At 34.4% G+C, this 17,086-nt stretch overlaps 3 protein-coding genes across 4 annotated transcripts in view; all 3 read right to left on the minus strand.

The window, feature by feature from the left end:
- Nucleotides 1-7,444, minus strand: part of LOC149786964 (uncharacterized) — a 161,413-nt gene extending 153,969 nt beyond the window's left edge. For both annotated transcript variants that reach the window (XM_089977517.1, XM_089977516.1), the window contains exon 1: nt 7,192-7,444. In XM_089977517.1, coding sequence (XP_089833643.1) covers nt 7,192-7,429 — 238 coding nt within the window. In that variant the 5' untranslated portion in view covers nt 7,430-7,444. The remainder of the gene's footprint in view (nt 1-7,191) is intronic.
- Nucleotides 1,619-5,870, minus strand: LOC149786965 (uncharacterized). The gene is made up of 2 exons (XM_089977519.1): nt 4,194-5,870; nt 1,619-3,570 (listed from the first exon to the last, which is right to left on the minus strand). Exons 1-2 carry the CDS (start codon nt 4,516-4,518, stop codon nt 3,401-3,403), a joined length of 495 nt encoding a protein of 164 aa, XP_089833645.1. The 5' UTR covers nt 4,519-5,870; the 3' UTR covers nt 1,619-3,400.
- A 1,788-nt stretch (nt 7,445-9,232) lies between the features above and the next one.
- The window catches only part of LOC149786966 (uncharacterized), a 39,794-nt gene continuing 31,940 nt past the window's right edge, over nt 9,233-17,086 (minus strand). The window contains exon 3 of the mRNA XM_089976007.1: nt 9,233-10,032. Within this exon, the coding sequence (XP_089832133.1) occupies nt 9,233-10,032 (800 nt within the window). The remainder of the gene's footprint in view (nt 10,033-17,086) is intronic.

The following is a 17,086-nucleotide window of genomic DNA, read 5'->3' on the forward strand; positions in this document are numbered from 1 at the left end:
ACACTCACCATGTAGCTATGTTACAAAGCAGGTTAGCATGCAACAGAGGGTGACTAAAAGCCAAAGGGTGCATACAGGGTGCAAGCAGCATATACACTTGTGTAAATACATAGAGAAGGAAAAAGAACTTTAAAAATATGATACACATAACGATATATACTGTGCTAACATACTACATACTTGTAGTCAAAGGTTAATATGATGGCTCAAAAATTCATCCTTGTCTGCACATATTTAGAACAAGTGGTTAAAGAATAACATGTCACTTCTAGTTGCTCTTTCAACCTGGTGAGCAATATCTTATGCAAATTCAGTATTACCGGGATGTCCTTTCTAAAATGCGTAAAATTGATTCATGACATGGACAATTTCCAAACTACTTGCATACAACAGCTGACTTAAAGCATTAGGTCAAAGTTCAATAAGAACATTACTGTTCTTATCACCAATTTGTTCTGATGTACAATTTAAAGGTCTGAAAGGATTATATTCTTTGTGCATGGACATAAATCTGTTCACTGTTCATCCAGCACCTGTCCAATGGCCATCCAGAATGTAAACTTTCTATCCGTTCTTGTACCCGAAAATGTTTATGCCTGTATTATATTTGCCTGCCACATTTGTTTTTAAAGTGACAGGTGGGAAATAACAAATCTCTCTACAATTTAGTTAAAATAATCTTGTAATCAACCTCAATATCATTGAAAATATAGAAAACCTTATTGTCATGTGTATTACATATCAGCCAATGTGGGTATGAAAACACTTGCTAGTATCTTCACTGGGTCAATAGTTACTCATGGTATTATATAGTTTCTTCCTCAACCAAATAAGCAGACTGTTATGCATTCTTATGTTACTTGTTTAGGCTCAAATAAAAAGTAACAAAAGAAAGAGTGAAAACAACAACCTTTGAAAAATGTAACAAATAGTTTATTTCCCTGGAAAAAAACACTATAACAATTGAAGAAAATAACACATGGTTTTAAGAATCAAATCCAAAAATAATCCAAGAATAATCCACAAATTAAATTTTAGAAGTCCTAATAATGAAATGTTTTACTGAATTCAAGTTTGAGTCCCAACGAAGAATCCAAAATGGAAGGCAATGACGTATACTGTAGTCAGTATGGTGCTGTATCAACTACAGTTCTTTTTTATCCCACAGTCAAATAATATTCTGGTGTTTGAATTTCAGAATAAAATTTAAATAAATGTCTTTGTCCAAGAATTCTCCATGAGCACTCAAATATTTCCAGGAAAAGAATTAATCTTTAAGAATCCAAATAATTTGAATAAAAATAATAACTCCAAACTGACACAACAGACACTTTCCAGTGTAAAGAAAAAGCCCCAACTGAGAAATATCTCTATAAACAAAGATTATACTATAGGATTAAATGATCATGGTTGGGTATTTATCGATGTGTAAATTTTACCTAATCACTCACAAAGTAAATGAAATCCTTATAATTCCAATTTCATCCTTTCTACTGTCAAATCAACTTATTCCATCAATAATGCATTCCAATTTAAGTTGCGCATACTTTCCTTTCATTCGCCCCTTCACATCACCCCATAATATACAACCTGTATAGACTCACAGGAACATATTGACTACTGTCAAAGTTACGTTTATTCAGAAAATGCATACTTTACATTTTAAGCAATGGCTACCAGTGGTTTCCCCACATTTTGTTTATTTACAACATTCTTGTTCAATTTTAGTCAGTCCCATCTGGTACGTCAGATGACCATGACCTTACACAATAACAGCTGACACGGACTGAACAAGTGTGCTAAAATTCAATTTCCAATCCAACATGAAAATTGAAATCATTATGGAATTTGTCAATGAACAACGTGGATGCTATTCCTTACTAAAATAAAGGTAAAAATGTAATAAATTTTATACAGGAATAACATTTTATGTCCTTCTGAACAGTGTTAATACTTAACAAGATCCATGTCGTGATCTAATGTGAAATGAAATGTGACTACTGTCATAGTTACGTTTCTTCAGAAACTCCATACTTTACATATTAAACAATGGCTACCAGTGGATTCAACACATTTCATTTATTTACAACATTCTTGTTCAATTTTAGCCAGTCCTATCTGCTACGTCAGATGACAATGACCTTTCATGATAACAACTGAAAGGGATAGAACAAGTGTGCTAAATGAAATTTCCAAACAAACCATAAATCATTATTAATTTTATCAATGAACAACATAGAAATATGAACAAGATGATATTATCCCTTACCAAAATAAAGGTATTAATTAAATAAATTTTATACAGGAGTAACATTTTATATCATTTTCAAGAGCGTTAATACTTGACAAGACCCTTTCATTTATCTAATGTGAAATTAAATGTGCAGTTGTTAAATGTAGAGTTGCTCGCAAAACCAGCCATTATGTTTTGTTTGGCTGCATAGTTGAGTGTTGGAGTGCTGGAAGGACTGAGCGCTTAGAGTGTTCGAAATTCTAACTGGAGACTTTATCGATGGTTGCTGACTTTGATCTGAAGTGAAAGGTGGGTTCGTGTTTGGGTCTGATACAGAAAGAGCTTGACCACCATTAGCAATATTTTCCAAAACTGAACTAATTAGTTGTTTTTGTTCAGTGCTAGGTCTTCGACTGTAAGTTTTTAGAGACTCCTCATGTTTGTGGTCTGTCATAAACAAAATATTTCTGGTTGCAAATGCAGCATCACTCACAGCCTGAATTGCTGTTGCATGGAGTGGGTGTCCAGTATAGCGTTGCACTCCTGCATTCTTGCAGATGTCTGGCATGAATGAGGAGAATTGCTTTGGTTTGACTGGTTCACAAGTATACCATTTGTCAGTGAATTCAGGAGATCTTAGTGATCCTTTACTGCATTGTGTAAATAATGCCTTTGCTGCCTTGTCACATTTCTGAAGGAAAATTTTTAGATTTCACTGGACAAGTGTTTGTACCAGTTGCATACATTCTTTGTCTGATGTTTCTTCAAGCTTTGCATCAACACCACCTTGGTGGTTTTTATGAAGTGTTTCATGATTTAGAGTCATGTACTCCATTCCAGATTCATCCTTTTAAAATTTTAAGGAAGTTGGGGTCAGTTGATGGTGAAATTCTATACCTCTGGTCACAAAATGAATAGCCAGCAGATACCAACTTTTGAATCGAAGGGCAACAGGGTCAAATTTTTGAATATACACATTGATTTTTCCTAATTCTTCCAGTGAAATTACTTGGTAATGCTGGGTTGGCCTTGACATACCTGATTTTAAATTCAATTTCAGTTTTGCATTTAACACTGAATTAGCATTTATGAATTCTTTGTCTTTGACAATGTCAATATCTTTTCCATTGTCCTTCAAGTATCTGTTAATGGCTGCACGAACATTTCTCAAGGAATTTTGTGATATTCTTGCGCCTGATTGGCTAGCATTTTTGTGACCCTGGATGATAAAAATTTTGGTTGGGCCTCAGCACAGAATCTTCTTAAGTGGCCACTCAGTCCGTCTGGCCTGATTGTGTTGAAGTCAAGTTTGTATCCATTAATTTCAATACACCAAGCTGTAAGTAAATAGAAAAATATTCATAGCAATACAATTCTTACACTTGGCAAGATCATTTTTAAATACACATAAAAACATGTCCTGCAATTTGTGCATATTTTGTCTATTTATGGTTGGAATTTATGTATGTAATACAGTGACATTATTAATTTTATCCTTCAACATTAAAGTCTTTCAAATTTATACAGAAGATTTATTTCTTGAGAAAAAGAATAGCAATGCAAAAAGTTATGTAATTTCTTTTTCATTGAAATTAATGACTATACATCCAAAATTACTTAATGAAGCAAAATAATCACTTTATGAATTATAATATACATTTTTCAATGGTAGTTAGTCACATTGTTGGAGATATCATGAAAACATTGTCATCTCAACAAACTATGCGATATGTTATGATATATGTTCAAAATCTATCCATCAAAGATATTTCATGTAAATAATCTGATTATTTTATTCTTGTAGTTTTAACATTTATAAACTTATCCAGTCTTTGAATAATGGTCTCATAAATATTTGTTTTTATTATTGTATAAGTGGTCATATTCACACCATGCCACCAACACCCACACACGTTTGAAAATAAGCAAACAAACATATACAGAAAATTAAAAAATGTACCATTAAAAACGCCAATGCCCCATTTTATGTTTTGTTTAGTAGCCTCTGAGTATTGATTTATTTCAATAGCTTTTAAGTCCTCCTCAGATAATTTCTTGAATCTTGGTGTATCTCCCTCAGCAGCCTCAAAATCGACTGTCCCAGTTCCCACGCTATTAGTGTTGTTGTTATGTATGGCTAGGGTGAAGGCGGTCATGGGGTGCTCTGTGAGGGAATCTGTCAATCTCTGTTTGATTTTATCTTCAGCGCTTGTACCATCCATCGCAATATCATCAAATCCATCTCCATCTGCTTCAGTCGCTGCTATTATTTCTTTTAATTCCATGTCATCTAATTGTTCAAAAAACTCCGCAGAAAATTGCAGTGAAAAATCACCTTAGTCGGCCATTTTGCTTGGCTATGTAGCAGATGAATGCTAAATTGTATAGTCAACTATGAATATCAATCAAAGAATATTGGAAAATGTATAAAAAAGGGTAGAAGTTATATTTATTTGCTGAATTAAAAATTTAAAAGACGAAACAATTGTTTCACAGTAATGTGTCTGCAGTTTTTATTTATAGTGCAAACCGAAAGTAGTCCCAGAATTGATCGAAGTGTAAAAAATTCCAGATCAGCATCACGTGACCATTTACATCCAATCATATTGCAGAAAATCCATTACATTCATAAAAATTGGAATTACAGTAACTTGAAACTCAAAACATTCCTGGATTTGGGTCAACTCTTAAGAATTATTTAGAAGTATTTACGTCTAAAAGCACGTAGTCCCTTTATGACCTTGACAAAAACCAATCATTTTATTCTAAGAATAAGATAAAAATAAAAAGTTGTTTACTTGTCTCAGTGATTTCTGAATCAAGGTCGGGAACTAGGTCAGCATAAGATACAAAGTTCAGTGTTTACGATTAACTCTAAGATGAAACTAATTTCTGGAAAATATAAAATTCCTTGTAAAAAAAATTTACATTATTTTGACATATAATGAAATTTAAAATAATTTTTTTAAAAACTTACAAATAAATTAAATCAGATATAAATTAAATCAAATATACATAACAGCATAGTATATCATACACTGAAACATGGCGCTAAACCACAAATAACAACCAATTAACATTAATTACTTTCATACTCATTAAACTAGAACAGAGAAATAAATTGTGTTCACAATTACAACAATTGCAGCATTTGATTTAATAAAAATTGTTACACTGACAAGCAAGGTCTTGTCACAAATATATCAATCAGCCCTGCAGAAAATCTCTTTTGGGAGAAGTAATATATGTTTAAGAGGACTGCTTCAACTGTCATAAACCTGTATTTTTTACTTCACGATATCCCTTGTAGCAAGTTTAAGCTGATGTTCGGAACAGCCTTCTCCAAAATATCATGGGCAGCATAACCTTCCAAGTTATATTTTGACAACTCATGATTTGTGCCCTAGCATGACACAGTTTACCATCATCTATTGTTTGTTTTTTTTGTACACCTGAACGAAATTATCTACACCATTTAGATAGAGAAATGCAGATCATTCCTTCAAGAGTGGTAGTGACTTACATAAGACAACAAGAAATATGTTTCAGGTTGGCCAACCATCCCTATCTTTCATTGCCAACCCTACCACCACCACCACCACCCAGTAAAATTTTTTTAAATATTATTTTAGTCTTGGAAATTGAAAATTCATAGCAAATAAGAAAATAATAGCGGGGGGGGGGGGGGGGGCGGGGGGGGGGCTCTGAAACAATATCAAATAATTTGGCCAAAGGTAACCATTTCATGGAAAGCTGTCAAAAACACAGATGAACAATTAGCATGAAATCAAAGGATGTTTCATGTAAAGTTAGAATACCATGTCAGAGATGAAAAGTTATCTGATAGTTTCAATAACAATTCATAGTCCCAAATGGAATAGTCTCATTCAGGATATTTGCATTTTTATGTGAAAAATTATGTAACCCCACCCCCCTTTGCAGCTTCTGGCAATGGAAATTTGAAGATCTGCCTTTACATATACAAAAACAGTTACACCTGCAAACAAAAATGTTAATGCCAAGGTGGTATGTAACTGCTCTTTATAGACATGAACAAAATGAAACTAGGATGATAGTGCCCATTTTCACAAAGAGAACAAAGTTAACATCACAGAAGGAGAAATCAGAGAACCTGAAATAACAGAAGGATCATAAACTGTATATTATTTGCTTGCCAGGTTGTAAATACTATTAAAATCTCTAGATATAAAAATTTTTACATTAGTCTCATATATTATATGTCTGCCAGGTTGCAAATAATATTAAAATCTCCAGATATAAAGCCTTTTTACATTAGTCTCGTATATTATGTCTGCCAGGTGGTAAACACTATCATGATCTTCAGATGTAAAGCACTCATATATAAGATGGATACAGCTAAAACATATTCAATCTGAAATCAATACAAGTCTTACTTGTCTTCTAAAAGAAAAATTGTCTTCCATATCACCAGACATACGTTCCCTATGGTCAACATCTTTGATACAAAAAGTCAAAATACTATTTAAAAATACATTTTTGGCTTTACTGGACCGATATCAGATGTCTTAATGGGATGGCATGTTGTCCTTTATTCATCCATCCATTAACACAAGCTTCTTATCACAATTTGCTTTACCTATTTGAAAAATGGATATGAACTTTAAGCATTTATTTACCCTATGACTGACTTGGTTCTAAATAAAAATCTTGTGCTGCTACCTTGACATTCGTATCGCTGTTCCTGAATGGATGGCCATATCACCATAGGTTTTTCACTAAGGGGCTTCATAATGAATAGCTGGTCCTAAATGAAAATGGTACAGATCAGATCTCTAGTATGGTCATCGTGGTGACCATCTTGAAAATTTGTCATTGCTAATAGTGCGGGGGGCATCAGCACAGCACAATACATTTCACCTCCTGGTATATGAATAAATAGAGAAATGTATGTATCTTATATTTGTATGACCACATACCCTTTTCTCGCCTCATCCATTCACAGGTCGATAAAGAAACATCACAGCAGTTGACATAGACATCTATACCCTCTGTACTACATCTCTCGGAAATGTTTACTTCCTCTCCAAGAAGACGCTTGACGAGGGTTGTCTTCCCTACACCCATGTGTCCGACAACCATGAGTCTTATGCTGTATATTGTTTCCTTTCCATCTTTTAGAGCATCTTCAAAAAGCTGGATGGATCCCTCATCCATGTTCTGAATTTCTACTGGAACACCTGTGCATGTAATGGATTATTTTTACTGTTAACATTGAGGCAAATTGAAAAATAATGACTACCCGAAACATCAGACAGACTATCCTCTAGAGGTGCAAGACTGAGAGTAAAAAATCACCTTGGTGTCAAAACTGGGGGTCAGACTGAGTAAAAAACAAACTTTGGTACCAAAAATGGGGTTGAAATTAAAAATTTGGGGGTCTCTGAAGCACAAATGAGGGTATAGGGAAACACTGATGAGAGAGTGTAATTTCAATGTATGCCATCAAAGTTATTCATGTTAATACACTGGAGACTTGTGCAACATTCACAAATCTATTGTCATAAAAGCTCACCACAGTTTATTGGTGTTCAATTTTGGTAAACACATAAAAAAAAAAATAATCCAAACATTTAAATCTACAATCTGATTAAAACTGAGATATATTTATAAAAAATAAACCTGGCAGTACCAGTATGAGTCTGCTCTACAATTATCAAGTGCTTCTAAAAAATGTAACTGGTACATGTGAACTTGTTTGCATTTGCAACATGTATAATGTAGAGCATGTTGGCATGCATTCATGTACTGTGAATATATTTACATGTTATAATTATGGAAATCATGCATCATTTAAAGCAACAGCTGAACAAAATGACTGAGCCGTTTGCCCCAAAAATAGGCTTAAATTAAATCAAAGTGACCTAACTTAAGCACTTTTAAAATTGGCAGGTGAATCTTGCCAGAGTAGGGAATACCAGCATATAAACATGTATTTAAAACATTATAAAATATAAAACAATTATATAAAGAATACAAGTTGTCAGCATGGTTTTGTGTTTGTTTTTTGTGTTTTGTTTTTACTTTTAAAATCACGGAATTTCCAAGAGGAAGTGAAAATAACCAAGAGCGATCCGTCTTTCAAAAGATGCACATCTGAAGCAAAGCCAAGCTGTCAAGTGTCCAAACCAAATTACACTCAGCAATCGGACATCAAATTGAAGGGGTTTGTTCAATTATTCCTACATCATCCGGAATATGAATGCGCCATTCGGCTTCGGCATGACAAGATGAAAATGTCTATAAATAATCGTTTGAGGAAAGTAGATATCTGATACGTCTTCTACTGGTCAATAAGTTTCTTATTTATTTTCACAAAAAGAAAACATTTTTAAAGAATCTGTTATAAACGAAAGGCAGATTGTTCAAGTGTCTATGTAAAATGGAAATATCCAATACCGCGAGATTATGCAACCTGCGAGAACATGAGAAACGCGGCATTTTAGACGCTGTAACCCAAGAGTGCTTTCCGGTGTAACCCGGATTGACGGTCGCGTGCAAATGGCTTCTCAATGAAAGCGCCCCCTACTGGACAAAAAAAAAAACTGTGTATTGCCCCGCACTGGTAATGATGAACGCTAGCTAGCCAGCCGCCATTGTGACAGTCCATAGAGAATTAAAATTTTTACATGAAATATTATAGTAAGAATTAAAGTGCAGATAGCTTAACAATCATGAATTAATTTAATTAAGTACAACTATATTGGTATTAAATTTTAAAACAACAACTATTATTATATTTGCAGTCAAAATCAATAAAAAATGATTATGTTTGACGAACGTCACTTCGAGTTTACAAACTGGAGAATAAAAAATAAATATTTATTACACTTTAATTTCATTTTACATATTTTAAACTGTTTGTCTTTACAATTAGGTTCTAATTGTAATATGTATAACTTACATTTATTATCCAAATGTGAATTAGGAATTGTAAATAAATAAAATATTTAGTTTTCGTTATCGTGTGATATAAAATAAAATGGAATTACCTGAATATTCCAGTCTGTAGACAGTAATCACATTACTGTTCCTGCTTGTGGTGTAAAGTACTCCATGCTGGTCATCATAGAATATTCCAATGGGACTTGATGACACTGTGTGTATGGTCACTAGTTGACCGCTGTCTGTCAGCTGATGAATTCTGTTTGAGTTCCTGTCACACACGTAAATGAAATTCCTCCTATCAACCATTATTGAGTACGGTATAAATCCATCATGTTGATACACAAACTTTGGTGTGTGTGGATTAAAAATATCATATGCATACACACCTGTAGTAGTGGAGTCATAAGACCCACACGAGATGTAGACAGTGTTGTCTTTTACGGCCAAGTGACTATCCCAGCCCCCTTTACAGACCATGTGAGTTGAGTCTACACGTCCATCTGTAAGGTTTACAACACACCAGTACAACATGCCGTCGTCCCATTTCCTACCGCTGACAACGAGTTTGTCTGAATTCAATTTTGCCACTGAATCACAGTAACGAAATCCTGTCCTTACATTTAATGTTTTGACCCGCTTTACGTCATGTATAGATTTCAATGACATGATTACAATCCTACTGTCATCCAGACACACAGCAACTTCGGTCTTACTAATAAGACAGACACCCGTGGGATAGGACTCCAGTTCGTGTGATGTACACAGTTTACCGTCATGTCGATTGTAAATCTGGAGATTCCTCGCATTCTCGTCTATGACCAGCAACGTGTCTTCTGTCACCACAACGCCATTGTAGTCGGGTTTACGGACGGCTGTGGATAAAAGAGAGACACATATCAGCATATGAAATAAACAAAATACAGATATATATACTTTTAGTAAACAACGCAAAATAAACATGTACACATTGGTATATCTATTTCTGACCTAAAACATTGGCCCAGTGTCGTAAATTTAGCCACCACCACCATTATCGTAATAGTCCTGTTATTTATATTATTACTATATTATACTAATTGCACAATCCCGTTTGTTTTTATCACCTGGCAATCTTTTGAAAACGAGCATGAAGGATAAATCATGCTCAAAAAAGTAATTGTTTTCGTATTTTAGCCACCACCATCATTGTCGCAATAGTTGTATTATTTGTATTATTATTATTATTACTATTAGTTTAGTTGCTAAATTGTAATGTTCTGCAACTACAACTAATGCTACTGAAGCCATGATATGCGTTAACATAAATGCCCAGATATCAAATATATAGAGGGAAGGGTCACAGGAAACTCGGATTACTGTAGCCATTACGTTTTAGCATAAAAATAAAAATACCTTGCCCCGAGTATGGTAGGGCTAAAGGGGTAGAGGTGATTTTACATAAATTTCAAGTAACTCCTGAAAATTGCCATATGTGATCAATCAATAGAAACCACTTGAGGAGATAACACGGCGTCAGTCTATCCCCATCCTCAAGAAAACGTATGCCCTTGGTCAATATAATAGAAACTATTGCGATTTCTTTGGCGACGCCCATAATGCACACTTACTCGGCATTAAATATAAATTTACACATCAGTTTGCACGGAGGGTCAATACCTACCTTTGTATCACAATTTTAAAACTTTTGAGGCTAGCACCATATAACCATGTGTACAAGAGTTGGGGATGAAAATTATGATTAATGCATGCAACTTATTTTGACCATAGAAGCCAGCCTACTCTTATGAAATGTTTGACCCTGCACCATAACTTGGAAACTAATGAGATCCCCACCATATAACCATACATACGCCTACAGTACATGAAAAGACAAATTAATATTTGAAACCGAAATAAGCCCTGGTGTTCATTTTTAGCTGGATTTAGCCCATGGGCTATAGATTGGAAATGATCGAAGTCCCCACCTTATAACAACGTATACCTGATATACTTGCTGGGTGGATATGAAAAGACAAATTTACGGACACATGATATTTGCCTCAAAGGCAAACCTTATCAAAAGACCTGCCCTAATTATGATTCAAGCACTCAGTCAAAACCGGAAGACACGGAGATACGTGTTTTACATACACATAATTCAAGCTGTAGTTGTTGTCAGGTAAAATAATTAAACCAAATCATGTGCAGGTAAAACAGTAAATTTAAATTCGACTTTATTTTTTAAGGACGAACCTATTTTGTGTAAAAAGAGAAGAAAAACAATAAACATCTTGTCAGCATTTTCTTTTAAAAATATAAAGTATTTAAAAAGTTACATTAACGTTCCGACTCAAACGACACAAACGAGGCGGGGGGGGGGGGAAGAAAAAAGTATATATGATCTGCATTCGGTACAGGCACTCGCTTCTCTCAGCAAAATTGGAAGTTAATGACAACACCAACTCCTCTTCTACAAATTAGTGGGAGTGGGTGTTTTCAATAGTTTGAAATTTTACGACGGAAACAAGCATTCCTACAGTACCGGTGGCATTTAAAGCAATATTTTTAGAAAATAAGAATAAATTAAAATGAAATATCTTATTTTCAGAAATTTGCACCTGATACTTAATATTACATGTATATACTACCCTGACTATTTCAATGAAAGTTCCTGCCTCCATGAAAACTTCTGCACTCTCCAATTCTTGTCGTCTGCTCCTGAGCCAACAAAATTCGGCTCACATTCCTCATTCGGAATACAGTACAGCAGCTTCGCGCATTAATACATATCCACGTTCTTTGCATGCAACATCCGATACCACTGTTCTATAAGATATATAGCCAAGAACCAGACTATTTGGCGGCTTAGAATGGTTCCCGGTTCCATTCAATATAATTAAATTTCAACGGCAGAGAACCAGTATAATATGGCTGTCTTTAGTACTGTGAAAAGTGTTTTGAGCACAAGTTTGTGCATTTTTTAAGAATAAAATGTAAATTGCCAAATTTCAAATTAAGAATTATAAAATCTACGCATAAATTTCATACACAGAATGCATATAATGGACTAACAGTGTAAAGTGGACAGAAACTTATGTGACAAGATTGCATCATTTACCATCGATTTCAGGTTTTCTTACTGTGTAGACAGGGTTAGATTTATATAACCTTTGAATTTGTTTTGCATGTATTAAATGCCTTTAGCAGTTTAGTGACTAGGTTGAGCGCACCTACTGCAATATCTTTAAAAGCCACGTTTTTTAGACAATTACACCAGCCACTGCCGCGAAATGGTATCTACACCCTTACTACAAATACTGTACTGTGAATTCGTTAGGTTTAGCTCCAGGAAGCTATCCACTCTTGCCTGAATGAAAGCATTTAAAGTGTTTTTGTTTTTTTAATGCTTAAGTGCAGAGTTTTAAGTTGTAATCATTGCCAACTTATGGACAGCACTTGATTGCCACTTTTTCCCACCCACTTGAACTGATTTGTGAAATCGTTTAACATTCAACCTTATTTTTCCAGTTGCCTGTATTCAACATATTTATGCCCAATTCATTTTTTTTTTTAAATCACACCAATCGGCTACTTATTTCATACCTATGACATCAACCTTTACTTAATGACTTGTTTGATAACATCACATTATATTCAAAATAACCTCTATATGACCTCTCAGTACTTTGAGATCACAATGTATTCTATTCAATACAGTCATGCCAGGTGATACTTAGTAAAACTTCTGTTATGTTTCATCCTATATATGCATGCTGTGATCAGCTTGCGCAAGTGGGCAGCACCATCATTAGGCATTGCAAATTTGTGCCTTTGATTTTCAAATATAGATTCAAACCAATTAAAGTGATATTTTCATAAGAAAGTTCCTTGCATTTTGCTGGTTCTCATGTACAGATTGATAATGTATGATAGAAAAGTATGTGTCAGTAACACTTTAAATGATAGAAGAGTAGGTGTTGGTAACACCTTAAAAGATGGAAAAGTAGGTGTTGGTAACACTTTAAAAGATGGAAAAGTATGTGTCAGTAACACTTTAAATGATAGAAAAGTATGTGTCAGTAACACTTTAAATGATAGAATAGTATGTGTCAGTAACACTTAAAATGATAGAAGAGTAGGTGTTGGTAACACTTTAAAAGATGGAAAAGTAGGTGTCAGTAACACTTTAAAAGATGGAAAAGTATGTGTCAGTAACACTTTAATAGATGGAAAAGTAGGTGTCAGTAACACTTTAAAAGATGGAAAAGTAGGTGTTGGTAACACTTTAAAAGATGGAAAAGTATGTGTCTGTAACACATTAAATGATAGAAAAGTATGTGTCTGTAACACTTTAAATGATATTAATACTTCTACTGTTGCATGTTATAATTCTGAATTACTTGTATGTGTTGTGATGATAAGGCATACATTAACTAAACATGATTATCTCTGATTGATCTTAAGAAAAATCATTTCTCATTATTTCTTTCATTACCAGTATGATGAATTATGTTCAGATTTTGCGGATGAGCTATACATTGTATCAGTTTAAAACATCGTAATCATTTTGTACCCTAATTTCCATCTATTATTGTAGTGGACCAGTCAATACAATGCTGTCTCACAGAGGGAGGGGCCAATGTGGCTGAAGTGGTCTAAGCACTTGCTATTATCAATCACTGCCATCTCATCTCTCTCCACAAGGGTTCAAGTCTCAGTCTTGACCAATGTGGATCTGTGAGAAAGCATGCTAATAGCTTCCCGTAAGTCAGTGGTTCTTAACGGAGCTTTCCTGGGTTCTTTCCTCTCCAGTTATAATGGCCACTATGTATAGCTTATTATGTATTGAAAAATGACATTAAACTCATAATATCTTAATGGAGGAAATTTAAGGATCTGTCATTTTATTTATGCATTGTACTAAATTTCCACAAATTTTAGCTTTAATGGAGAGCACCTTCTAAGGAACTCCCACCCCACCCCCACAAAAATCTGCAATCCATACTGTTCTTAAAACACCTAAAAGTTCCAGCTCTTAATACAATCTGATTGACAGCTATGATCTCTTTCACTTTTTTTATTCTTGAACAAGAGAACAGAATGTTTTTTCCACTTATGTCAATCCAAACAAAGGTTTTTTCACCATATTATAATTTACCATCTCCACCCTCCCATTCCAGGTAATTATAATCAAAGAGAGATAACTGTTTAGGGGGCTGAGTGCCCTAAAGCACTCTCCATTACAGATCACTGCCATCTCACCTGTCTGCATGGGTTCAAGTCTCGGATTCGGCCAATGTGGGTATGTGAGAAAGCTTGCCAGTAGCTTCTCGAGGGTCGGTGGTTCTTTCTGGGGATTTCCCGGGTTCTTCCTCCACCATTAATACTGGCTGCCATGTATAGCCTATCGTGTGCTGAAAAGTGGCATCAAACCCTACAACAACAACAACAACTATTTCAGATTTGTATATGTTGACATTCTGGAACTGTGTATTTACATTTTGACAATAATGTATTTTCCCTAACATGAATGCATAATTTCACTCTGAATCAGCTCAGTAATATGGTAGCAGTCAGCTAAACAGTTAACACTTGTAGAGACCATTTGGTCTATGAAAGAACTTTAATCTTACAAAATCTTTAATTACCATATTAAAAAATAGGATATCATTCATATGTGAATAAAGAATTTTTTTTTTTTTTACCATATATGGTATTAATTGTAGTCAGTGCTTAGCAGTAAGAAAAGGAAGATGAGTGGACCATCTTAGGACATTTTATAGGTGGGACATACATTTTTTACTTGAAGTAAAAGCAGGAGCCTCACAGTTCTTTGCCCCATGAAAATCAATTTATATCAAGAAACAGTGTACATTTTTAATATGGCCATCTGCAAGGAAATTGGTTGGGGTATTTGGACCACATATTTCATTCTGTTCACATATTTCATTCACAATTACTCAATCAGATTTTATCTCTCCCATTCTAGCTGAAGCCGTACTCAGTTTCTCATACAGCAAGATCATCAAGAGTAGTTGATTTTAAGGTTCAACTGTTTGTTGCAATATAATATATACCTAACCATTGCATATATTGCACTCATATTTAGGTCTCTACTGAAGGAAAGATAGATCGATTGTCAGCTGTCCATTCAGCACTCGTCCCCTCATATATAGGTCTCGACCCAAAGAGACATATTGGTTTTTGGCTGTCCATTCATCTGTCTGTCTGTCACTCATTTAAATAAGACAACACCAGACTGGACATTTATATGAGTTGAGTTTAAACACCAGACTGGACATTTATATGAGTGAGTTTAAACACCAGACTGGATATTTATATTGTGGGTGGTTGCAAATACCAGAATTGATACTTATATATCATGAGTCGGTTCAAACACCAGACTGGATGTGTATATATCAAGGATTCAAACACCAGACTGGATGTGTATATATCATGGATTCAAACAACAGACTGGATATTTATATCATGGGTGGTTGCAAAGACCAGAATGAATACTTGTATATCATGAGTGGGTTCAATGACCAGATTGGATAATTTTATATTGTGAATGGGTTCAAACACCAGACTGGATGTGTATATATCATGGATTCAAACACCTGACTGGATATTTATATCATAGATGGTTGCAAAGACTAGACAGGATATTTATATGAGTGAGTTTAAACACCAGACTGGGTATTTATATCATGGGTGGTTTCAAAGACAAGAATGAATACTTATATATCATGAGTGGGTTCAATGGCCAGATTGGATGTGTATATAGCATGGATTCAAACACCAGATTGGATATTAATATCTCGTGGGTTCAGATACCAGACTAGACACATATACCAGGAGTAGGTTCAAAGACCAGATTGGATATTTATGTTGTGAGTTAGTTCAAACACCAGACTGGATTTTCAGATATCATGAGTGCGTTCAAAGACCTAGTTTGGTTCTGGTAGCTGACATTATATTGTAATTATTTGTACACATTATTTACTTTTTTGTATAATATTTTTACAAAAGCCTTGTATGCAACTTTAGAAAAAATCACTTCAGCTTGGCAAATATAATTTGAAAGGCATGGTTAAGTTCTATTGAAATAACCTGATTAGACTTTCATGCCCTTTTGCAATTTATCATCTTTTCGCACATTTAGGATTTGCAATTCTTTTTACATAAACCTTATAATGATCATCATACTGCAATCACTCAAAGTAGACTGGTGTTATTTACTAGCTATATCTGTAATATAAAGATGATTTGATTTTCAGGCCATTATAGTGGCTTGTTCATGTTTTAGCTTCATTTTGTTAGCTTTGTTGGGAAAATACAAAACAGCCTGGTACAATATTGATATGCATATTCAGATTACTTCATTAGATTGTAGGATATTATAGTAATATTTCATATATGAAGTATCATTGTAAGAAAAAGACGTTATCATAGTGGGAAGGGTGGAGATATCTTTGTCTTTCAAAATTAGATCCCATCAGTTACCAGAGTGCAAGTACTAAAATATCAGTATGCCCTGCCACATCAATGTATTGCAAAACATCCCATTCTAAAGTGTGGCTCATTTAAAAATCTTGGATTTACATACATAGATTTTTCTCTATCCAGCTGGCTTGTGCATGCATGTGCATCCACTCAAAGAAATACATTTATCCAGTAGCTTAAGTAGATCATAGCAACACCAGTTCATAAGCTTTCAATCATGTTTAAATATTTTGGTGGGAAACTCTTATACAAGACCATATTTTCAAACCTTGGCTTTGGTTTTGACTTTTCATGCCCATGTGACTATAATTATTTGGAATAGATTGCTTTGACTTTTCATGTCCATGTGACAATGCTCATTTGGAATCGATTGCTTTGACTTTTCATGTCCATGTGACAATGCATATTTGGAATAGATTTCTTTGACTTTTCGTGCCCATG

This window comes from Sinohyriopsis cumingii, chromosome 12, assembly GCF_028554795.1.
Source record: "Sinohyriopsis cumingii isolate HCF-2022 chromosome 12, ASM2855479v2, whole genome shotgun sequence".
Classification (NCBI taxonomy): Eukaryota; Metazoa; Mollusca; class Bivalvia; order Unionida; family Unionidae; genus Sinohyriopsis; species Sinohyriopsis cumingii.